The following is a 24,743-nucleotide window of genomic DNA, read 5'->3' as shown; positions in this document are numbered from 1 at the left end:
ATTGGATCTGCTTTAAGATGCATGTAATACAAATTATTATATATTATACAGATTTTAAAACAAATTTATATACATGAAAGCATTTTTCAATATTTTTAATTAAGATATATTGCCATAGTGTTTTTTCTCTTACTATATATTTATTTTGCTTATTATAGTTGGAATTGCAAAAAACTAATGATATGTTTGGAATACATTTACTTCCTGATTTATTTTCAGATAAAAAATATAATTTCATTTAACTATTACTTTACTGCTGATTTTCATTATTTATATCAATTATGCATCGAAAAATTACTTCTTACTACTATAGCAGCGAAAAGTTGCTTAGATGTAAGAAATATACGTAAAATTATGTATATAGAATAGTAGTAGCGTGTCAAAACGAGTTAATAGGTCATATTTGAGTCCTACCCAAATTTGACTCGACTTGAATCCGATCAACTCTAATTCGACCCGTTTAACAACAACACATCAAGAAGTAGATCTAAATTTAATGAGTTTATTAAACAAGTCAATTCAAATTTAGGATCATATCTCAATCAAATTGATGGATCAGGTCATTTATTAACACCCATATGATGAAAAATTTATTCTATGCTGTCATCGAATGACGTCCAAAGATGAATGAGAACACGTCATACTATTTTTTTTTCTGTGTACCGCTTAATATCGAATGATATGATGAATTCTGATTCTGATTCAGCTTTAGATCATTCGGTACCACACATAATAATTTATCGATTTGATGAGTATATAGCCATGGATCTCTATCTTGTGTATGTAGCTCCACGTTTATTATTAATTTTTAATAATATTTTATTAGCATAGCTAAGTGTCTAAATTTTTTTTGAAAGATAGCTAGGTGTCTAAATGGCGGAATTTTTTTTCAGTAAACAAAAAATTAATTTTTTTTTTAGTAAATTATAAAGACGCAGCGACGTGTCATTATGTCATTCTTCGCGAGACGAAGAGATGCAAAGGCGGAGATATTTCCGTAATGGTCGAGCGCTGAGGCGGTTACACGATGCAGCCTAATTGTTCGACGAAATGTCCATATAGACCACAGAGGGGAGAGAGAACCGAAGAACTGAAGAGAGAATGGGAGGAGAAGAAGTAAACAAGGCTTTGGGATCGGAGGAGGTAGAGGAACAAGGCGAGGAAGTGACATGGGAGAAGTTGTTGCTTAGGGAACCCGTGAGGGTTCTTCTAGTCGAGCGGGATGATTCTACGAGGCAGATCATTGCTGCTCTGCTACGCAAGTGCGGTTATAGAGGTTTGCGTCTTCTTTTTTCACTTGATCCTCTTTCGCTGAAGTTTATGATCAGGTTTCTTATTCGGTTTAGTGATTGTTTGGAGAAGGATGGATCGAGTTGCTTTGTTGGTAGTTGTTTAATCTTAGTTAGGAAATGGACTGGATTGAGCTGGCCCGTTTCTGTTGTTTGCCTAGGATTTGGATGCAGACCGATTGTTTAGTCGTAATGTGTTAATTTTGAGATCTTGAGAGTGTTGGGTTTGTTTTGGAAATTTTGAAAAGCAGGCGTTGATTTGTGTTTGTAATTATTAGTTTGGGGATTTCAAAGATTTTGCGATGATGGTTGTTATGAAATTGGTCATAGTTTATTCAAACTAATATTTCATCTTCTCAAAGTGGTTATGCTTGGATCCATCTTTTTTAGCTGTTTTGTTGGCATATGTGTAGGATTTCAGAAGCTCCGATGCAAATTTTAGGTTGTTTGGGTACGTTTTTTGTGCTTTGTTTTCCATTTACGTATAGATTTTTTTCTTTTTTCGAAAATTATGTACAGAAGAATTGCAGATGGGGGGATTATCTCGGTTGGTTAGCACTAATAGGCTTCGAGAATGAGGTTCAAATGGCTGTGATGCTAACTTATGAATTTGGTAACTTAGGTTTAATAATTTTTTTTTTTCTGAAGAATAATGGTTAAATCTGCTTACTAGAAACATGGAGGGACTGGCAGCATAGCATAGAAGTAGGATTGCTGAGTTATTTCTAGTTTTAGATTTCACAATTTCTAATTTTTCATAAAATTGGCACCAAAACTTAATTCATTAAATTATTGGCTGAAGATTGATGTTTAAGTCTGCTTTGAACTGACTTGGAGGGTTTTGTATACAAGTAGGATTGATGGGTTATATATAATTTCCTTTAGCTTATGTTGATCTTCTCCTAAACCTCATTGGTCTTTTATTCCTCCTAGTTTAACCTTCTCAAGATTTTTAAAAGAGTCTTGCTATCTTCTTTTATTTGGAGCATGATTGTGTGTATTCTTTAGCTGGAATAAGCTTCAAGTCCAGTTTCAGATGTTTCTAATATTTTTCTTGTTTTTGTCCTGTTCTTTATTAGCAGTTATGGTAGCATCTGATGGATTGAAGGCATGGGAGACCCTGAAGGAGAAAGATCATAATATTGACCTTGTTCTTACAGAGGTTGAATTACCTAAGATTTCTGGAGTTGTCCTTCTAACCATGATGATGGAACAAGAAAGCTGCAACCACATACCCGTTATAAGTATGTGCCATGTCTCTTTTATATTATTTATATAACTTAATAATTTATCTTTGAGGGATTTACATGCATACCACTTTATTTCATGCTATTTATATATCTAACACCAAAAACATTAATATTACATGTATACCATCCATATACTACTGTAATATCAAATATACCACTCCTATATTTCATTCCCACCACTCATAACACTACGAACTTTAATACTTCATTCCATGCATCCATATATGTTCTATGGATTGTAGGCATGTAATATTAATGTTTTGGGTGTTAAATATATAAATAGCATGAAATAAAGTGGTATATATATAAATTTTCCTTTATCTCTTTAGAAGCACAATTACTCTTTTTTGTTTTTTTTTTTTAATTTACTTATTTTTATTCATGCAGTGATGTCATCAAATGATTCTGTTAGCATAGCCTTCAAATGTATGATAAAAGGTGCAGCAGACTTCCTTGTGAAGCCTATCAGGAAGAATGAATTGAAAAATCTCTGGCAACATGTTTGGAGAAAACGAAAGGTATCTTCTAGCTATACATCTTAATTTATAAGGAACTTGTTATTTTTATCTCTGTATGTTGTGTACAAACATTCATTTTCTGCTGAGGATTTATTTTATTTACCAGCTAAGTGATCACAACATTTTGTTTTCTTAGCATCAGGGTGAAATTGCTGTAACTCGGAATGAAATGGTTGACTCATGTTATGATCATTGTCGAACTAAGAATGCAACCAATGACCAAGATGATGTGGATTGCTGCGAGAAAGAAAGTGATGCTCAAGTGAGTTATTCTTCAAAGTTAGACTCAAAATATTTAAACTATGCATACAAAACTGTTTATGGAATCATTTGAAATGCTAATTAATCATTCAGGAGAATAAACTGATTGTAGAAAACTAGTAATCTGAGTTAATGCTTTTATACTGAAGTTTTATTCCCTCATGCTTTATGCAAAATGGCTGTGATTTTCATGCTGTTTTGTTTAATGTTTAATGCTTATTGGTCAAACCGGCAATTAATGTTTTATGCATGTTAAGTACTAAGTAATGTTTACCCAAAGAGAAGAGGAGGTTCCACTTGAGGTTAAGTAGAGACATGGATTCCAAAACATCACATGAGTTAAGGAGTCTTCGGATTTAAAGTGCTTCGGATTCTTGCCAAGCTTAAATCCCTCCCCAAGTCCTTTATTGTACTGTTTCCACTAAGACTACTTTGTGGATGAAGCACACAATCCTTGTACGTTATCACTCACAAGAATGAGTAATTTTGATCTCTTTCATATTTTAAAGATTTACCTCACAAATAATTATTTGTTCCAAGTGAACCTGCACCCAGAGGAGTACAAGGAAAACAATCGTTATGCAAGCAAGCTTAATTACAAATGTGAAATCTCAAAATTTCTATTTACCATGCACGTTATGATTTGTTAAACTTATTTTTGGCGAGGGTAAGGCTATCAATAGGGTTTGGCCAAGTTATAAGCCTTTGAGTCAACACTCGAAAGCCTTCATGGGCTAGCCTAATGGGAATGAGATTGAATGAGCTAGCCTTAGTGGGCTGAATGTCTGGCCATCTGCCCATTTATTATTAAAATACCCTAATTCACCCCTTCATTTAACATCTGCTCTGCAGCTTGAAATTGAAATAAATAATGTTGTAGGTATGGTTTGAATTCATAAACTCTTATAAACCAATTTTTTTTTTTAATATTATGTATCAAATATATGTGAATATTATTAACGTTCAAAAACTGATTCAAATCATTTTTTTCTTAAACTATGAAAAATTAGATGCCAATTCAAAAGGTTTTTCTACTTTGAAACTCTTGCTTGAAACTTGACTTGAATAGCTTTGTTGTTTTGATTCAACTAAAAAATGGAGTTCTACATTAATTTTATTGAAAAAATAGATTATATTTTAAATGGGCTTTATGATCAGCCTATTGAATCCCATTATAAATATAAACTTTTTGAAGTTTGAAACACTTGTTCTATGCCCCTAATTGAGGATCTTTTGTTGTTACATTTTAAATAGAAATTGAAGTTTTCAATTCACAAATATTGGTAAAAATAATCTACATCAATGATCCCTTACCCTTTTAAGATCAAATGTCATCATCTGTTGTATAACCCGCTCTAATTTCGTCTTCCAGTCATTTGCATAGTAGCTTGATGTGCTCATTTTCATTCTTACCGTGTCTTATACAGAGCTCTTGTACAAGGTCAGATATGGAAGTTGAGAGTACATGCAAGCTACGAAACAATATGGAGCTTAATCAAGCACGACACAGAAATTTATCTCTTTTTGATGATCTAATTATTCCTAATAATCATTTCGAGAAACAGTCGGATGGCATTTCCCTATTTCAAAATGATGAATCCAACGGTAATCTTTGCTATTTGTTATTAATGGATATTTCTTTTTTGCTGTTGTAAAAAATGAGTTTAAATCTGGATCCTTTGTAATATAATCAATGATTTTACTATTAATAGCTGAGAGTATGCAACTAAATTCATTTTATATTAATATGGCTTTTGATATGCAGGAGTTATATCATTAGGTAGCGATATACAACCAGAAGGACAGACCAATTGCCAAGAGGTGGATCGGGATGAGTCTTCTACAGAATTGGTTGATCTGATTGAAGTAATTAATAAGCAGCCAAAGCGTATTTGTATTTCTGAGAACTCTCGTGATATAGAGTTGGAAAAGAAGTCGAGCTCCATGCCTTCTCTTGAACTTTCTTTGGATGGATACTCCCATGATAATCCCAATAAGCAAGAGAATGATGGGTCAAATACATTGCATCATTCAAATTCCTCAGCTTTTTCAATGTGCGTACATTTTCCTTTATGCAACCATCTTACCTTCAAATGAAGTGTTTAATTTGCTGAATTTTCATATCACATTATACCTAAATATTTACACTGTCAATTAGTTCGATTTTTTCTGTAGTACCTCTTAGCCTTGTTTGGAACGGCTTAATTTTGCCTTTTCCGTTTTGAAGCGGAGAAGTTATTTATTGATTTCTGTTTGAATGTGACATTTTTTTAAAATGCTTTCTACAAAACAGTGTTTCTTTATTATTTTTAGAAGCTTTTTGATATGTGCTTCTTCATTACAAAACTCTATTCATTTCACTAATGCTTTTAAAACTATCTTTTCCAAAAGGCACCGGTAACGAACGAAGCCTTAATATCAGAATTTTGTCCCATATATAACGGGCAATTGTATATGAAATCATTTTTTTTTATATTCTAGATTATGAATTTATTGGTTTTCTCATTGAATTCCATTAATTGGTTGTTCTCGCTCTCCATTCAGCTTTATTTATATTTTTTAATAAAGAACAAGTATTTTAGTTTCCCATGGTTTTGCTATATTATCTTGCACTATTTCCTACTAAAATTGATAATTTTTTTAGCAATTTAGATTATTTATGATGGTAAATAAGGACCAACTTAAGAACTACACTTAGAATTTGAAAATTTATTCTTCACAGTGCTATAGGCATCGCTTGGGACAACTTTTTATTGTTTATTAAAGCATCTTTTTGTATCAAAAAGTTGTTTTAAGAAACAATAAAAAAGCCAAACGAAAGTATAGCATGTGATTGTTTTAAACGATTTGTTCCAAATTTATTGTCAAAAATTTGATTAAATGGTTATGGTGTTATCAAAAAAGTGGGAAGAGTGTTGGTTGTCCTCCTATTGTGCTGCGTTTGCGTCCGCATGTAGTATTCAAATATAAAGTTGGAAATCTATTTTAATATGCTTATTTTGTCGCAGAATGACTAGTTCTCCCATGTTTAATGCCATTATTATTTCATTTAATTTTACTTTTTATGTTTTTTGTGTCGCAGTTACACAAACAACAGTACAGCGGTTCCCAATTTTCAAGCGCAAAACAAAGGAAGTTGTAATGGTTCTACTGAGCTGTCACCTTATCAATCTACTGTCAATCCTCTACATTATAATGGTTTGATTCCTGAACCTGATAAAACCAAGTTTATGAATGATGCCACACTTTCCAGTCAGGAAGGAACTGCAGCATTTCCTTGTACTCCGATTCGACTAGTTCCCTTCCCTGTTCCTGTTGGAGAGATCTGCGCTGGATCTAATCCCCTCTTACAGTCCATATTTTATCCACAATCAGCTCCACCTTTCTGGTGCCCCATGCCTTCCACATTACAGGGGACTTTTACAGAACATTTTTCTCTCGAAAGCCATGACTTCCAAGGTCATCATAAGCAGGAAGAAGCTATGATGGTTGACGAACAAAGACATTTTTCAGCTGTAACTGGGGATAGCGATAGTGTTTGTAATGACAGCAGATATAATCTGAATGAGAATGGATCAACTGGTGCTTCTAATGAAATTAATAGACCTGTCACCACATTCAATACTTGTGAATCCAGTGCAAGGTCCGGAGATGACGATTCTTTTCAGTTCATTGGGGAACTTAAGTCGGCCAATCAAAGTCATTTGAGCCAAAGAGAAGTCGCTTTGAACAAATTCCGGTTGAAGAGAAAGGAAAGATGCTTTGAGAAAAAGGTGTGTTCTAACTTCTTATTTATAGCAAAACAATGATAGACTTCAAAATCCTTCTTTCGCACAATCAAGTTTTTGGTAACTGAGAACTTTCTTTATCGTTAGATCTTTTCTTCAGCCAGTGTGGTTTTGCCTTCAATCATCAACCATCACTGTTACCTTATCCTTATTAATTCAGCTTTGGCTTTTTGGGTTATTGTTTTGACTTCTTCATGTTGTTTTAAAGCAATGCTTGCAGTTAAATTTCTTTCCTGTATCTCTAAGGGGATTAATTATTCTGTGCGGACGCCACGTCACCCGTGCGCTCGGTATTGCTCGGTAACGTTCGGTACCGCAGATGTGGCGCATTCTGGTTGCCTGTTTGGTCTCCTGTTGACGTTCTGCGTCCGATTTCCGCACAGAATAATTCTACTCTAAGGGGCAGTTTGGTGTCCTATTTTAGGCAGGAATTAAGCAATGATTCAGCTTAAATTCTGCCAAACATAATTTTTGGGATTTTTAAGTCCTGTTTTAACCCCTTAATTAGTTAAATTATTATTTTTTTATAAATCCTTAATGAATTGAAGCATTTCTCTTCTCATAAATCTTAAATCTTGCAACAAACAACCAAACAATTTATCATAATTTAACACAAATAGTAATTATCATATCAAACAATCTTCTAGTTTTACCCATCTCAATATTTTCTAAATCTGAAATTACCCCCTAGCTTTAGACTACTTATTATGTGCGGACATCAGACAGAGAATTGTACGGATTTATTACATTTTTGCGGTCTTTTTGCTGCGTTTTTACTAAGTATTTATAAAAGCACGACACAATGACAGTAAAAATGCATTCATAATTGAATATTTGCTGCATTTTTACGGTCTTTTTTGCAAAAGCTCAACAGAAGGGCAGTGAAAACGTAGCAAATTCAGACAGTTCTCTCCATATGGTGTGTCTCCATATGGTGTCCGCACATAATAATTTCTCCTAACTTTAACGGTCCATTCTGTCTCCATGGAGGTTTTCATGACATATATATTCCAATTTTAAGCCTAATAAACCGTTTGAAAGTGCTGACCAATAATCTAACCTTCCTCTCTGTACCAGGTGCGCTACCTAAGCAGGAAAAAGCTAGCCGAACAACGTCCTCGAGTAAGGGGGCAATTTGTTCGCCAAGTCTAACCAGATCCTCCTCCTGTACAGTCAAATCGCTGCCTCTGTGAATCCACAGGTGGTTCGTTCGTTAGATTTCTGATTGAGATTGATACTAATAATAGTGTTTAACTATGATGAGTTGAGACTAAGCTACAGGAGATCAATGTTTCTAACTGTTTGCTTGATAGTTATTTCTTTGTGTTCTAAGAAATATCACAGATTTAAGATTGAAGTACTGATGTGTTGGAAGAGTTTACAAGAAAGAATACTTGACTGTTGTTAAGATAGTTGTTACTGACGCTTGGTCTGTTGGTCATACCAATCTTTTTTGTTGTATATATTGCAAAACTTTTTTTTTTTTTAGATGTTTACCTGTGCTTGAAAAGGGCTTGAGCTTCAGTTGTTAGTGCTTGTTTTGTTGAACCGGAAAACCCTTTTTATCAATATGCGGGGCGGGCTCGGTTTGTGCATCACTTGAGGGTAGGGGTGTAACCTAGTCAAGTTGATTGCGGGCTGGCTCTGTAACAAGCTCGACGAATCGAGCTCAAATGCGAATTCGAGCTTGACGGCTTATCGAGCTCGAACAAAACTCTGTTATACTTGTCAGCTCGTCGAGTAGTTCGCGGAGGTGACCGGGCTGGAAAACGAAACTTTGGTTTGAGGGGGCGAAGGCCGGGCTGGAAAACCGAAGAGACAGCTAGCGTGTTGCTCGACGATGAAGCTCCGGATGATAGCGGATGAGACAAAGCTTGTTTGGGACGGTAGAGCTCGACCACATCGTTTGGGACAACGGAGGTCAGAGCTGGTGTGTTGCTAGTTGGGGATAGCATGCTCAGGATGACGAAGCTTGATGATCGATGAAGCTTGTGTGCTGCTTGCCTGCTTGGGGTGACGCTCGACGACGGAGGTCGGGAAGGAGCTTTCATGACCCAACCCGACCGGAACGAATCCCATCGTGTCGAGTCGTGACGGATGAATCCACGATCTAGCTTTGGAATTTGGTTTCAGACTTTCTTCCAATAATCAAATAGATAGAAAACACATAGCCATTATTAAACTTTCAATATACATAAATTCATCTAACATTTTCTTTCTTCTCATTTTCAAAATAATCATGTACAATACAGTGCATGGCTACAAAAAGAAAGAGCAGAACAGAAGAACAGAATATCCATGACCGCATAAAAATCAAAAGTGACAAAAATATCTAATCTCAGATTAGATACTGAACGGCTAGTCCAACACATCATTCCCTTTTCTAGAACCTGAAAATCACGCAGATAATAAGGATGAAAATTGAGAAAGGCATAATGTGCCTTACCTCGAGTCAATCAACTTTCCCAACTACGGCGACGGACGAAAACGAACCAAAGTCGCCCAAAATTCACTTTTTCTTCCTCTTTCTTCGTTTCTCTCTCATGCCCTTTCTCTTTCTTCAAAAATGACACTATTCAGATATTTATCAAACAGGATCGTCCAGGACGATGCTCTTCGTTCGTCCCGGGACGATCTTCTCTGGACAAAAATCGTACAGACGAAAATTAATTCCAATTCTTTCGCCCCTGGACGAGTTGTTCTATGGAAAAATTTTGTACGGACGAACCTACCTTCGCCCTGGGACAAATCTCTCTGTCACCAAATTTATAAGTAATCGTCCCGGACGAACTCCACTTCGTCCAGACAAACCTGGAAGGAAAACAAAAGAAAAACTTGCTTTCACAGGAGCTTGACGTGAGACGAGTAGAGCTTGAGCTCAATATTTTGCCATCGAGCTTGACTGGAACATCCTCTGGCTCGAACTTGACTCGACTCCTTTGCACCCCTACTTGAGGGCTAACCTAACCTAATTGCTTACATCAATCAATAATTGAGTTTTGGAATGAGATTTAAGTGGGACCCATCCCTATTATGCTCACAAGCTAGTTGTGATATTTGGGATTCTATTTAAAATAATAATAATAAAAAAATATTTGGGATTCTATTTGATTTATCCATATCTATTATGTTAATATGTGAAAAGTTTGGTGTGGCTTTTATTTTAATGTTTGAAAATTTAGGTGAACAATCTATTGAGATTAACAAGGAGATATTTATTCAATGAATTATTATATGAACAATCATTTTAATAATTATATCATAATATATTAAAATAATATAATATTAAAAGAATAATAAGCTCATATATATTAAATAAATTTATAATCAAATCTTATATGAATATTTCATCGAGTTTTAATCGAATAAAATGCTAAGGCTTTAATAAATTTACATTTTTCTCTTAAACATGAAAAAAGAAATTAGTTCAAGATATCCTGAGAGATTTTTAATACCATAGGTCTAAAATCTGTTCGATTTACTTTGAGATTTGTGTAATATAAAGGGGTGTTAATTCGGGTCAGCGGGTCGGGTTCAAGTCGAACCCGGAACTGACCCGTCATTGTTTGGGTCAACTCGAACCAGACCCGTTTTTAAAAACGGGTCAGGTTTCTGGACCCGAACCCGACCCGATTCGGGTCCGTGTCAGCCCGAGATTACACGAATGACCCGAAGTTGACCTAAAATTGCTAATTTTTTGGTCAAAATTGGGTCAAAACGGGTCAATCTCGGATTTTCGGGTCAAATAGAAGTTTTTGTGTCAATTTTAGGTCATTTTCGGGTTGCTGGGTCAACCCAAACCCGACCCGATTTTTAAAACAGGTAGATTTGTTGAACCCGAACCCGACGCGTTTCGGGTCCGGGTTGACCCTAACCCGGATTTTTCCAAGTCGGGTTCGGGTCGTGTTTCGGTTCGTGTAAAAAATTGACACCTTTATAATATATAAATAATTTATATTACACTCATCTCAAAGCAAAACATTAGTTTTGAAACACATCCTAAGAATATAATGATATTATGATAATTAAAGCCAACACTTTCTATTTTAGGTACATTACATTTTAGCACAAAAAAAATTTATGATATCTAAAATTTTCAAGAAAAAAAAAATCAAATAATTGATAAATATTTTTGTAAAATAATATTTAATTATTATACTTGACAAATATAGGCTTTATCCTTCTGTTTTAATCTTCTATCCAGCCTGGAAAAAACCACATATCCCATAATAAGGCTTAGTTCATCAATGCATAAGCCTATTAAAAGGGAAAAAAAAACTCATTAAAACAATTTAAATTATAATTCTATTTATTTTCAAAATATATTTAATTTTTAAGAAAATGCACAACAACAATATCAAGGCTTTATCCCACTGCGTGGGGTCAGTAACATGAATCATTTTTCTCCATTGTGTTCTGTTAATAGTAAAAAGAAGGCAATTTCTAATATTTTGAAAATTAAAAAAATACAAGTATAATTGCTTGTGTTGGCACAAACAAAATTATTGTTTGTTTTGCTCATTTTAGAATTAAAAAAAAATAGAAAAAAGGTTAAATTTATATTTTCTAATTCTAGCCATAGCAGACATAGTTAAGATGCCTAAGTTCCCTATAAAAAAGCTCTACCAAACAATCCAAAGCTTATATTTAGAAATCCCAAGTCTATAAATTAAGCAATTTCTCTCTTCCCCTAATAACCCATTCTTCATTACTATTGAGAATCGTCTCAATATTACTTCAAATCCTCTAATTCTTTTCCTCCAAGTAAAAGTCCATGGGTGCCTGTGCAAGCATACCCAAGGACATTAAGGGACAGGCTCCAGAGGAGCCTGTAGTCGACACCGTTGTTGCCCCCGAGGAGACCGACAAGGCCACCGAGCCCGTCGCTCCCCAAGAGGTTACTCATAACTATAATATGTCTAGTCAGAGATATTACTGTGCGGACACCAAACGGTAGAGAAACGTCCGGACTTCTCTGTGTCTATAGTCAAATTGCAGTTACTGTAATCTGTAGCAGCTACGCTTTAATTGTAGACAGAGAAATCCGAACGGTTCTCTGTGTCCAATATCTGCACACAATAAAAAGTAGTATAGTTTAATTTTTGATCAGTTATTGAGAAATCGAGTTTTATTTATTCTAAAGTAAGGGCAAGTATTATAAATTTTGATTTTTTATTTATTCTAAATTTATATTTCACTTTCTATGACAATTGTTCTATTAATTAAACTTATATGTCTCAATGCTTTGCTATTTTCTCTTATATTGTGCATCAAATGCCTTCATTATTGCTTGACAGGCTGAAGCAGCAGAGCCGACAGAGACGGTAGAGGAGGAGGAGAAGGAGAAGAAGGAAGCAGCGACGACCGACGAGTCGGAAACAAAGCCGGAGGAGTCCAAAGCCATTGAAGCAGAAGAAGGTGAGAGCGACAAGAAGGAGAAGGAAGATGAAGCAGAGAAGAATGTGAAGAGCGAGGAGAGCTTGAAGGAGGAGCCTTCTGAGGCTTCCAAGGCTTAAATATTTATTATTCCATTGCAAGTAATTAGTTCTTCAAAGGATTTCATTGTTGTTTTTCTTTCTTTATTCTTTGTTGAGAATATGTAAAAATAATGACTTTTGTTGTGCATTTAATTTCTGTTTTTGAACAATGTTGAATTATCAGATTCTTAACTTTGGTCATATTATAGCTTTCTTTTCTATTTTTTTTTTATATTATATGTATTCTTTTCTATGCTTAATAAGGTCTTAAGTCCTATCAAATAAGGGCATCTCCAACCGAAACTCTGATTTTTCACTGCAAAATGCAGTAAAATCAAAAAGTGTCGTGATTCTTCTCCAGTGGAACACCGTTTCTTTCGCGTCTTTCTCAGACAAGTTCGGTAGAGAGAAAGAAATGGCACAAGTAAACAGTGCGACGCCAATATTTACGTTGCACTGTTCAACTGCGATCAAATGGAGGAAGAAATGACGTTCGGTTGCGACGTTTGAGGGCCTCCATTCGGCTGTTTGCCGAACGGTTGGAGATGATCTAATATTTTGTGGTCTTTCAATTTTATTATTTTGATAAATTTTATTTTGAGTATATTATTAATTACATTTGTGATTTGTTAAATATCATTATTCACAAGATTTTAAAATTTCAACCATCATAAATTTTAAATTCTAAAATAAAAAAATTATCAGTGTTTAATAAGATTTAATACTTATTATGTCAAATATCTATTTTATTTTAATTTTCTTAAGATTTATTAAATATAAATTTATAATTGTAAGAAAATATTTGAGATAGGGTGGGTTTGAAAGCTATTAAATTTTTTTTTATTAAGGAATAATTAATCAAAATTTATGCTAATAATATATCAAATCAAATGGTTTTAGCTATAAATGTGTTTTAAATAGAAATAAATTTTAATATTTCTATTTTTTACTATAATTTGTTATTTTTTCAAACAAATTTGTAATAAAATAGAGCTTTTTCAAGCCAAATTACTAAATTATGAGCGTATTATTAACCATTTTTTTAAAATAAATAATATTGAAAATAAATTTTAAAATAAAATTCTTAATAACTTTTCACAACTAATGTTACAGATAAATATTCATTTTCCTAAACTTAAATTTCATTTTGAATAATTAAAAAATAAAACTAAAACTAATTAAATGATATATTTTATCATATATATTATATAAATATACATATCTAATACATAAATTTTAATTTTAATTTATATAATATATTTCGTATTAATAAAATTAATATAAATAACATTTTGATGTGATTAATGATTTGCACGTTATATAAATAAATATTAAAATTTAAAGAAAATATATGTAAATAAATAAAAATAAAGGGTACTTATGCAAATCTCCTTTTTAAATTATTAAAAGAAATCAAACTGTACATAACTTTCTCCACTTTCTGTAAGTTCTGCTATGATCAGAATTTATTATAAGCAAACATCCATTAATGTCTTCTCTTCTGTCTCACAAATCTCCGTTCCCGTTTAGTGCGATTCTGCGTGATTCCCACTTACTGCCCTAATTCCTCGGTTAAAGAGAGTTGCCGCACCACTGAACTCAATCATTGCAACCTTTCCCGATCTCTCTCTCCCTCAGCTTTCCTCCCTTTTTTCTGTTCTTTTCGAGCTTCTCTCTCACTGAAGATACTCGCAAGCGGACAATGTGGAAGGCCTTTGGTTTAAAGCTCTGCATTCTAGGGCTTTCATGCCTCATTCTAGGTTCTGCTGCGGAAAATGAAGGTGCTTCCTTTGTGCTTTTGTTTAGGGCTACGTTATGCTTACTGTTGTTTCTTTTGTAAAATGTAGGGCTTTCATGTGCGGATGGTTACTTATTGTTTCGTATTACTTGTCAATATGATTTATGCATTAGCATTTTATGATTTTTCTTTGATAAGTTGTGTAGTTTCACGAATTATGGTGGCTAATGGCTATTTTACTGGATGCTCGACAACTCTTATTTGCTGTTTTTGGTGGCAGGGTTTGAATGAGTTTAAACAGAATATAGGGTAAATCTTGCTGAACAGTTTTTCTTTTTTGGTGTAAGATTTGAGACTCAACAAGAATTTAGAGTTGAATCTTGTTTAACAGTTTTTTTTTTGGTTAAGTAAATCTTACAGCTTTTGAAGTCCTATTTTTGCTCAATTTTTGAGATGTAAGGGGCTGTTTGGGTGAAAATAGGATTTAACTCAAGCAGGGTTTAGTAAATCAGATTTAATAAATCTTGAGGGGAGTAAAACTTGAAATTTGTTTGGCATGAAAATTGTTAAATTTTGCTAAATCTCAATGAGCTAATTAACTATTTGTTTTAGGATTTAAAATTTGTGAGGGAGAAATCCTTAAGGGGCTGTTTGATTGGTAATCATTTGAGTGTAAAGTAAATAGAGGGTTTTTGAAAATTTGGTAGTTTGGACAATTGCATAAGTATTTTAGGAGTGAATTTGTAATTCACCCTAAACTTCATTTTGAATATATTTGAAATTTGCGTGCTTTGAGAGAATTGGTAAAAGTGATGCCAGTCATCACTCGTTGCTGCTTGTTGCGATTGCCACCACCACTCAATGCTAGCAGCAGCAGCTGCTAGCTTCCACCAGCCTCAGCTGCCATCGTAGCCTCTCGTTGTCGGCTCCGGCTTGCCACTGCTAGCCGTTAGCCATTGCTCTTACCATTGTCCACCTTTGATAAACTATCGTTCCAAATACATTGCTATTTTACTTTGCATTTCCTTATTTCAAACTAAACAAAAAGAAATGTTGTGTTTGTAGTGTACTTAACGAAACAACTCAAAATTTTTTTCAATACAATACTTTTACTTTACATTGCATTCCTTTTACTTTGCATTCCTTTTACTTTGCATTCCTTTTCTTCAAACCAAACAACCACTAAATGTTTTTAATCTCAGTTTAAAAAATGTGTTTAATCTGGTCAATGTTTAAAATTGCGTATTCGGGTATTGAGGCGTTTTTCATTCGTGTGGCGAGGCGTAAGCCTCAAGGTGTTTTGAGGCGTAAGCATCAAAATCAAAATATTGCGTAAACATAAAATGATACATTTTTTATATACTAATAAGTGAATAATATAAAACATAAAAAGCATAAGATATGAAGTGAAATCAAAATATCCCTATAATAAGACAACATGAAATATAGTTCAACTTAAAATTCTATCTTTCCCAAATCCTAGTATTCTTTTCATTAACATATAATTCAAATTTCCAAAAATAAATAGCAATGAAATATCACATAAGAACTCATAAGTCGTCATCATCACTAAGGGGTTCTTCATTTGAATCATCATTATGATGAACTGCTCTCTCCCCTTCCTCCTCTCATAGAGAGTCCAATGTCGGGCATTTACTTCAAGATTTATGCAAGTTTTAATATATATAGCATGAGGCGTAAGCCTCATGCCAATGAGGCGAGGCGGGCCTCAACCAAGTTGAGGCGCAAGCCTCATAAAAAAAACTTGAGGCGTAAGCATCGAGACGTTTTTTACTGGAATTGTGCAAAGGCGGGCCTCAATGTGAGCCTCATGTTGCGCAATTTTAAACCATGAATCTGGTAAATGATGGGATTTGACAAATTGTGGATTTAACTAATAATTATGTGAAAAAGTGATTTATCAAAATAATAGGATTGAAAGTTTCCAAAAATCTATTTGGATGGATTTAAGCTAAATCTGGCTTGAATCTGACCTAAAACAGGATACTTAAAAGCCCCTTTCAAGAATTGCAACTAACAGGAAGATGTTCATGCCACCCTTAACCTAATGAATTTTATAGCTTAGAAAATTTATTTTAAAAATAAACTTGCAAATTGTTCTGCCATGAGTAAGCCATATGAGACAGAATGATAGTCTATCATCTTTACTAAGAACCTTATACACTTATAAATTGATTATAACTGAACTCATCTCTTGAAACTGTTTAACACCACCACTTACTCACTTAGTGTGAATTGATATGGAACTATCTTTCATTCTCTTACCTCCATTGAAGTATAACAACTAGTTATGGCATGCTGTGTACTGAAAATGAATTCTGAAGGTGATGAAACTATCAAAACTCAATCTGAAATTTGATGCAGTCCATGTTCATTCCCATCAACCTTGGAAATCTCTCAGATATCTCTGTAGTCTTCTAATAAGACTACTTTTCCAGTTGCTAGTATTAAAAGCAAAGGAGGGCAACATGATTTATATGTTAAAATTTTTTAAGGGAAAGCCAGTAAATTATAGGCCTTGCCGTTCACATGCTAAATTCTTCTATTCATGATTTTGCTGAGCATAAATATTCGCATATAAAAAATTTTTAAGCCTGTTTCCTTTTGCTTTTTTAACTACATTTTGTTCATACAATCTATTTTATGCAATAATTTTCCAATGATGCACCTTTTAATCTTTTTCTAAAGTTTTTATCCATACAACTATGGCTTAAGTTCTTGTATTTATGCTACTCTTAATCATTAGCAACTTCCATTGAAATCCTTCTTCTATTTTTTTTTCTCGTGGCATTGTATTGTGCATGCGAAGGTGGATGTAGGAAGTCAGTGCATGTGTGTTGATAGGTCGGTTCATGAACCGACCTAGCTAGCCCTTGTGTACAGGAGGCTGTTCAAACCGCCTAAGCCATAGGGGCCCACGCCCCTATTTGTTTGCCGCCCAATAATAGTGGGGTCCACTATTTAAATTAATTTGAATTAAGCTATTTTTGGCAAGGGGGTTGGATGGCTAGGGCTAGGAGGGAATTTTTAATTAGAAAATTTTAGGCTATAAAAAGGCATGAGAGGGAAGGGGTAAAATATGCTTGAATATTATTTTCTCTTGGAGTCTCTTGGGTGTCTTGGGCTCTAGACTTAGTGTCTAGAGATTGGGAGAGAAGGCTAGATAATGGGAGAGAACAATCCTCCTCTCGAATAGAGGATCAATTGTATCTTTGCTTATGTTGCTTTGTTTTGAGTTATCTAATAAAATCTACTGGTTTTGGGTTGCTTTCTTTATGGTTCTTGTGTTCTTCTTGCTGTTTTTACCAATTTATTGTCAGGGCTTACGAACTCAAGTATTTTGATAGGAAATACTTGAGTTCGCAAGTAACCTAACCAAAATCGGCGAACAAACAGCAGCCAACTGGCTGTCCACAGCAGGAAAACAGCAGAAATCTGCTGTTTACAGCAGAAAAACAGCACTTGTTCGGGAAAATCTGAGAGAAAACTCAAAGGAAAGCTTGTATTTCATTAGTAGATGAATAAAAACCGCAAGATACAATTGATCCTCAATTCGAGAGGAGGATCGATCTCTCCCAAATCTCTAGACGACGCTAGAGCCCAAAGAAACCTAAATCTAAGAGATCTCAAATTTCAGCCAAATTCAAGATACTCAAACCCTAGCAAAATCAACTATTTAATGCATACAAATCAAAAGGAATTCCCTAAACAGTCCCTACATTCAAATTTCTCTCTGAAACCTCCCAAAAATCCTTCCTAAAAACGCTCTGTTTGAGCTGTCGGCCCGCCCGATCTCCGCAGGAGGCGGAGATCCCGCCTGTTCGCGCCTCTGCTGGTTTCGTGCGGACCGGCTGGACCGGTCTAACATATTTCCGATAGGATTACTTGTGAACTCAAGTATTTCCTATCAAATTGGTATCAGAGCAAGTCTTGGGACCACCGGGAGGGCTGATTTTTTGAAATTTCAGCAGCAAAATTTCATCCGGAGGAAAGGATCGTTGCTGATTTCTGAAGCAAAAATCAGATTTTTTTTTTTTTATGGCGGCTAAGAAGGTGGACGCATTGGAAGAAAGATTTGATGGAGAGATGAGCCAAATTAAAGCTACGGTGGAAGATCAAATATATTCCGTGGAGGACAAGGTTTCCGATCTTCATGCGATGATGAAGAAGTTATTAGAGAATAAAATCCAAACAACGGCATCAAAGGTGAAAGAACCGGCGGGAAAAACAACAAATTCTGATCAAGTTGAAATCATGGAGGAACAATGATGGAGGTATGGTGAAGGCATGGTTATGGCGGGCAAGAAGGAAAACCAAGAATTGAAAATTTAAGTCAACTTAACCTCCCTTATTAGTTGACCATGGCCATGCTCTCCCTTGCCGTCGTTCAAACCTTTTCCAATAACATGCAAATTAATAGACTGAGAGATGCTCAATAGGAAATAAAATAATAATATAGACAAAGCTTGAGCAATGATTAGATCAATATTAATAAAGCAGACATCATGATCAAGAATAATCTCAACGTAAATGACAATAATCATGAAAGAAACATGATCAATAAGACTAACAATTATATTCCAAGAGCCATGAATGTATTGAATTGGTAACTTGTACATGCATGGAATTAGAGGAGTACTTTCTCCGGTTAGTGGTGCCAACAATGTCTACTCAGCCTAACTACTGATGGAAATCATTGTAGGCCTTCATTCGTTTGCCAAAGGGATAAAACATGCTAATCCATCCAACTCGCTGCTCATCCATAACTTGTAATAATGCAATGGCCTCCCATTCTCAATCTGCCTAAATACTACAATTTGACAATAAAAGCAATCATATACATGCTACAAGCTTGTTACTGCTAAGTTGCTCGGCACATAGAATAGGTCACCCACTAATAATTATGAAGTCGCTTAAGTGACATTAGTCTGTTACTACTACTTGGCTACGAGTACACAACTTAGTCGAAGTGTTATTAGTCGACATCTGCTTAGTACTATTAGTTGGCACCTGTCGATTGCTACTAGTTGGCACCTGTTGAGCACTGTTGGTTAACACTTGCCTAGCGTGTGTATTAATAAGGGTGAGACATGCTGAGTGAGAAATGTTATAACAAATTTGACATAGTATGAACAAGATATAGCTCAACATCAATAAAGTAGATCTATCATGATCAGGGATTAGCTCAACAAAAACAACCTGTAATCATGAAGAAAATAATGTAAGCAAGAGTTTAATGATCATGGGAGACTTGGATGTCTTAAATAGCAATAATTGAGCAAAAAAATAGACAACAACAATAAGCCTTTATACCCCTATGTGGGGTTGGAATTGAGCAAGCAAATGATGGGGAAAAATCTATAAATAGTACACACTGGCCCATTAACATTCTATATCTAAGATGTATACATAAAGTGTTGAACATGCTCCAATGATTCCCATTACTCAGAATTGACTCCTGTTGCGTCTAATATGATGGCCCTCTCCCTCTCTTTCTCCAAGAATGATAATCTCTTTTGCTAGAACTTATTCTCTATTTATAGTTATTACAAAAAATGTTCATCATTACGGGCTTCATAAGCGACATCTCCTATTCCTCTCCTTTTGTTGTGAGGAATGGCCTCCCATATGATTAGGTGTCCTACTCTTTGTCGACATTTAAGGTCTTCTAATGATTATGACACATGGTAGATTCTACATGTAAGATTTTCTAATGATTATGACACAAGTTCTTTTAGCCCATTTCTTTGAATCTACATGAATAGTCCCATCATTTAGCTCAACCTATTTAAAATGGTTAAAGAAGTTGAGGACCATTGAAGAATCGCATAGCTTAAGCGGTAGCTTTACATGTATCCAAGAAGAGTGGCACTTACTTTCATTAGCATTTGTCCACAAGTTCTGCTCAATCAAATTATTGAATAGATATTGGGCTCTCATTTTTTTACTTGATACACACAACATATGGTAGTCCGTTTAGAAAAAGTTTTTTTTTTCTGTCTCACTTGTCGCAATGACTCATTATTTAACCATAACCCGGAACACTACCTGGTCATCAATTCTCAATCTACTCATCCACAAACACCTTTGACGCACTCAGTGGATAACATTTCATAGGAACTATATCCCATGATTCAAACGAGTAATTTCCAAGAAGGTTACAAACTATTTAGTCAATTGCTACGTAAAGTAATTTTTCAATACAAGTTGCCAAAGGAAGTCGGTTATAAATCAACTACAAGCTTGTCACCTACTTGACATAGAGTAAGCCACCTTATTGATAACTATGAAGTTGCTCCAGTCAAGTCACAAGTTGGTCTACTACTCAATTAAGACTACTTGGCTATGAGCACGACATAATCTTGTGAATACTCCTAGTCGGTTCTTACTGAGTATTTTCTATTTGGAAACTACAACTGCTTACTACCTTGGCATATGAAAACCAACTAAAGGGTGTAATTGAGTCAAATCGGCTTGTTAGTTGGCTCAAGCTTAACTCGATAAATAGCTTCTGAGCCGAACTTGATGAGCTAAGAGATTAAGATTGTGCTAACTTTGGCTCGACTTGTCAGTTTGTGAGCTGTTTCTTTTAAAAATGTTATTATAACATACTCTTAAAATGTATTAGAACTCAATGATTTTAGCATACGTTGATCAAAATATTTAAAAATATATATATCTTTTTCTTATTTCAAGTGAGTTCTTATTTTTTCATAGTTAATTGATTTTCTTTTATCATGTCATGATTGTAACTACTCGAAGAATGGCATTCTTTTTCATAATAAATGAGCTTTTTTGTGAGCCAATTTGAACTCATAGAATTATGTTTTAGCTCAAACTCAAACTTAATTATTTGATTTAGCTCAGGCTCAAGCTTGGGGTGGCTCATGCTAGACTTGTCTCGTTTGCACTCCTAGAGCTAACTATACAAGTATACAACTAACACATTTAACTCAGGTCCAATCTAGAGAGTATTCAGCTGCAAGAGTACTCAACCACACATGAAAGTACTCTACTAGAGATGATGCAGCTTAAGTTGGTTTAACCAAGTCGTTTCTGTAGAATTAATTTAGTTTCTTCTTGCCTTCAAACTCAGCCACTGTTGATCTCTTTTGACTCTTCTCGGTGCAACTCACGATTTAGTGTCAAGAGTTTATACATTGTAGTTTAAATCTGAAGCAGTTTATGATAGATATATCACAATTCTGTTGATTTCCTTCAGGAAATCCTGCTAATGAGATTGCCAAACTTGTCAATGCAAATCGCACTGCAACCAAGCTAAGGAAACTGTACAACAATCCTGGGTTAGGATGCATGGCCTTGCAGTTTATATCTCAATGCCTAGGAAATTGCAGCAGCAACAACACACTCTCCTGTCATCCCCCAGAAGTTGACATAACTGAGGTCTATGCTCCTAATTGTGGGGTAGAATTAGCGACTGTTGGAATTATTTCAGGCTATCTTTTGGGCTGCCATTGGAATTTTCTAAACCCAGAACAAGCTTTCTCTAATGTCCTCATCAGAGACAAGAGAACAATCTCCCTTATGCATGGTAGAGACCTCACAGAGCTAGGAGCAGGCTTTATAAGCGAAAAACATGGAGGATTCTATTGGTGCATCTTATTCAGCAATGAAACAAGTAATTCTAGTTTTGTTCTTGAAGAAGGTGGGAAAGGTATTGAGCAGAAAACTGGCTGCTTCAGTGGATCAGATGTGCCTTGCAGTAGTGCTGGTATGAAACTTCTTATTTTAGCTTACTCCAAGCTTTTTGTTTTTATCCTGCTATTAAGTTTTCTGCTTTGCTATTAATATTTGGAAATCCTGGAGTGAATATTTATATAGAGAGCATATATAAGGAGAATTTTCTGAATCGGACATTTTTTTGTTTAAATTTTGTGCATGCTTTGTCTTCTTTGTCTGATTTAGTTGTGTTCATCCTCTTCAGCTACAAACAAACTTCTTATATTGGAATTTCAAGTGTGAAATTGGTTTTCTATAGCTTGTTTTCATTGGTTCTCTTTTTTGTTGGATGGTTGAGATGGAGCATCTTGGTATATAGATCACAGCTATTCCAATCATTTGGATGGTTGAGATTAATTCTACAATTTTATTTATTCATTTGTCAGTAAAAAAATAAAATTGTTTGGAACGGCTTTCTTACTGTTTCTTATAGTAGCTTTCTAGTATTAAAAAGCTGCTTTAAAAATAATAAAAAAGTTGTTCCAAATAAAGTCTAAATTGATCCACCACCTCACATAGAAAGAAGGGGCATTTGTTAATAGAACTGCTTTCATAATATATGTTACTGTAAAGTGTGTTGCTTAATAGTCTTTCTTGCATTTTTTAATATTAAAAGATATTGATTTTATGAGCCTATAAATCATTAATTATTTATGAAAATATATTTTTAACGGATATTGGATGTTTTAGGATTTGTGGTAATTTGAGGTAATTCGATTTAATATCAAATTACTAATTTATTGTTTGGAACGGCTTTCTTACTGTTTCTTATAGTAGCTTTCTAGTATTAAAAAGCTGCTTTAAAAAATAATAAAAAAGTTGTTCCAAATGAAGTCTAAATTGATCCACCACCTCACATAGCAAGAAGGGACATTTGTTAATAGAACTGCTTTCATAATATATGTTACTGTAAAGTGTGTTGCTTAATAGTCTTTCCTGCATTTTTTTATATTAAAAGATATTGATTTTATGAGCCTATAAATCATTAATTATTTATGAAAATATATTTTTAACGGATATTGGATGTTTTAGGATTTGTGGTAATTTGAGGTAATTCGATTTAATATCAAATTACTAATTTATAGTATAGTGTAGTTATATAGTATAGAGTAGTAGTAGTATATATATAGTGTAGTGTAGTTACATAATATAAAATAGTATAGTATATTATAGTGTGGTTATATATAATTGAGTAGTAGTATAGTGTAGTATATATATAGTATAGATAAATAGTAGTATTATAGTTTAGTATAGGTATATTGTATAGAGTAGTAGTAGTATAGTGTAGTTATATAGTATAGAGTAGTAGTAGTAGTGGTATATATAATATAGTAGTAGTATAATAAAATATAATAGTGTAGTAATATAGTAGTTATAGAGTAGCAGTAGTATATATAGTTTAATGTAGTTATTAGTATAGAGTATTAGTATATAGAGTATTGTTTAGTTTTGTATAGTTTAATGTAGTTATATAATATAGAGTAGTAGTAGTACTATATAGAGTAGTGGTAGTATGTATAGTATATTGTAGTTATATAGTATAGAGTAGTTTTAGTATACATATAGTGTAGTGTAGTTATATAATATATAGTTGTAGTATAGTGTAGTATATATGTTATAGAGTAGTTATATATAATAGAGTAGTAGTAATATAGTGTAGTATATATAGTATAGAGTAGTAGTAATATAGTGTAGTATATATAGTATAGAGTAGTAGTAATGTAGTGTAGTATATATAGTATAGAGTTATAGTATAAAGTAGTAGTAATATAATGTAATATATATAGTATAGAATAGTAGTAGTATTGTATAGTATATGTAGTATTGTGTTGTTATATTATATATAGTAGTAGTTGTATAGAATAGTTTTATAGTATAGTGTAATAATATAGTATAGAATAGTTGTAGTATAATATAGTATGTATAGTATAATGTAGTTATAGAGTATATAGTAACAACACTATTGTATAGTATATATAGTTTAGTGTAGTTATATAGTATAGAATAGTAGTAGTAGTATATAGTATAGTGTAGTTATATAATATAGAGTAGTAATATATAGAGTATAGTGTAGTTATATAGTTTAGAGTAGTAGTAGTATCTATAGTATAATATAGAATAATAGTAGTAGTAGTAGTATATAAAGTAGTATATAGTATAGTTTAATGTAGTTATATAATATAGAGTAGTAGTAGTAGTAGTACTATATAGAGTAGTGGTAGTATATATAGTATAGTGTAGTTATATAGTTTAGAGTAGTAGTAGTATATATATAGTGTAGTGTAGTTATATAATATAGAGTTGTAGTATAGTGTAGTTATATATAATAGAGTAGTAGTAATATAGTGTAGTATATATAGTATAGAGTAGTATTATAGTATAATATAGTTATATAGTATAAAGTAGTAGTAATATAATGTAATATAGATAGTATAAGTAGTAGTAGTATAGTATAGTATATGTAGTATAGTGTTGTTATATTGTATATAGTAGTAGTTGTATAGAATAGTATTATAGTATAGTGTAATAATATAGTATAGAATAGTTGTAGTATAGTATAGTATGTATAGTATAGTGTAGTTATATAGTATATAGTAACAACACTATTGTATAGTATATATAGTTTAGTGTAGTTATATAGTATAGAGTAGTAGTAGTAGT

The 24,743-nt window shown here is 33.6% G+C and overlaps 3 protein-coding genes across 4 annotated transcripts; all 3 read left to right on the top strand.

Moving 5' to 3' along the window:
* The first annotated feature begins 942 nt into the window (after nucleotides 1-942).
* LOC110101667 (two-component response regulator-like APRR9) lies at nucleotides 943-8,592 on the top strand. 2 transcript variants are annotated; one of them, XM_020829663.2, is made up of 8 exons: nucleotides 943-1,276; nucleotides 2,372-2,533; nucleotides 2,927-3,057; nucleotides 3,200-3,319; nucleotides 4,746-4,923; nucleotides 5,084-5,372; nucleotides 6,401-7,091; nucleotides 8,184-8,592. In XM_020829663.2, the coding sequence occupies exons 1-8, from the start codon at nucleotides 1,102-1,104 to the stop codon at nucleotides 8,256-8,258; spliced, it is 1,821 nt and encodes a 606-aa protein (XP_020685322.1). In that variant the 5' UTR covers nucleotides 943-1,101; the 3' UTR covers nucleotides 8,259-8,592. The 2 variants fall into 2 exon arrangements, with proteins under 2 accessions (XP_020685322.1, XP_020685321.1); XM_020829662.2 differs by having other exon boundaries at nucleotides 3,194-3,319.
* A 3,288-nt stretch (nucleotides 8,593-11,880) lies between these two features.
* On the top strand, nucleotides 11,881-12,622 carry LOC110101669 (glutamic acid-rich protein). Its single transcript, XM_020829665.2, has 2 exons — nucleotides 11,881-12,003; nucleotides 12,404-12,622. The coding sequence occupies exons 1-2, from the start codon at nucleotides 11,881-11,883 to the stop codon at nucleotides 12,620-12,622; spliced, it is 342 nt and encodes a 113-aa protein (XP_020685324.1).
* A 1,420-nt stretch (nucleotides 12,623-14,042) lies between these two features.
* LOC110101668 lies at nucleotides 14,043-22,351 on the top strand. Its single transcript, XM_020829664.2, has 2 exons — nucleotides 14,043-14,364; nucleotides 21,565-22,351. Exons 1-2 carry the CDS (start codon nucleotides 14,286-14,288, stop codon nucleotides 22,149-22,151), a joined length of 666 nt encoding a protein of 221 aa, XP_020685323.1. The 5' UTR covers nucleotides 14,043-14,285; the 3' UTR covers nucleotides 22,152-22,351.
* Nucleotides 22,352-24,743: the final 2,392 nt, after the last annotated feature.

The sequence above is a fragment of the Dendrobium catenatum genome, unplaced genomic scaffold (genome assembly GCF_001605985.2).
Source record: "Dendrobium catenatum unplaced genomic scaffold, ASM160598v2 fragScaff_scaffold_772, whole genome shotgun sequence".
Lineage (NCBI taxonomy): Eukaryota > Viridiplantae > Streptophyta > Magnoliopsida > Asparagales > Orchidaceae > Dendrobium > Dendrobium catenatum.
Note: the sequence above shows the minus strand (reverse complement) of the source record. Positions and strands in the feature narration are given on the sequence as shown.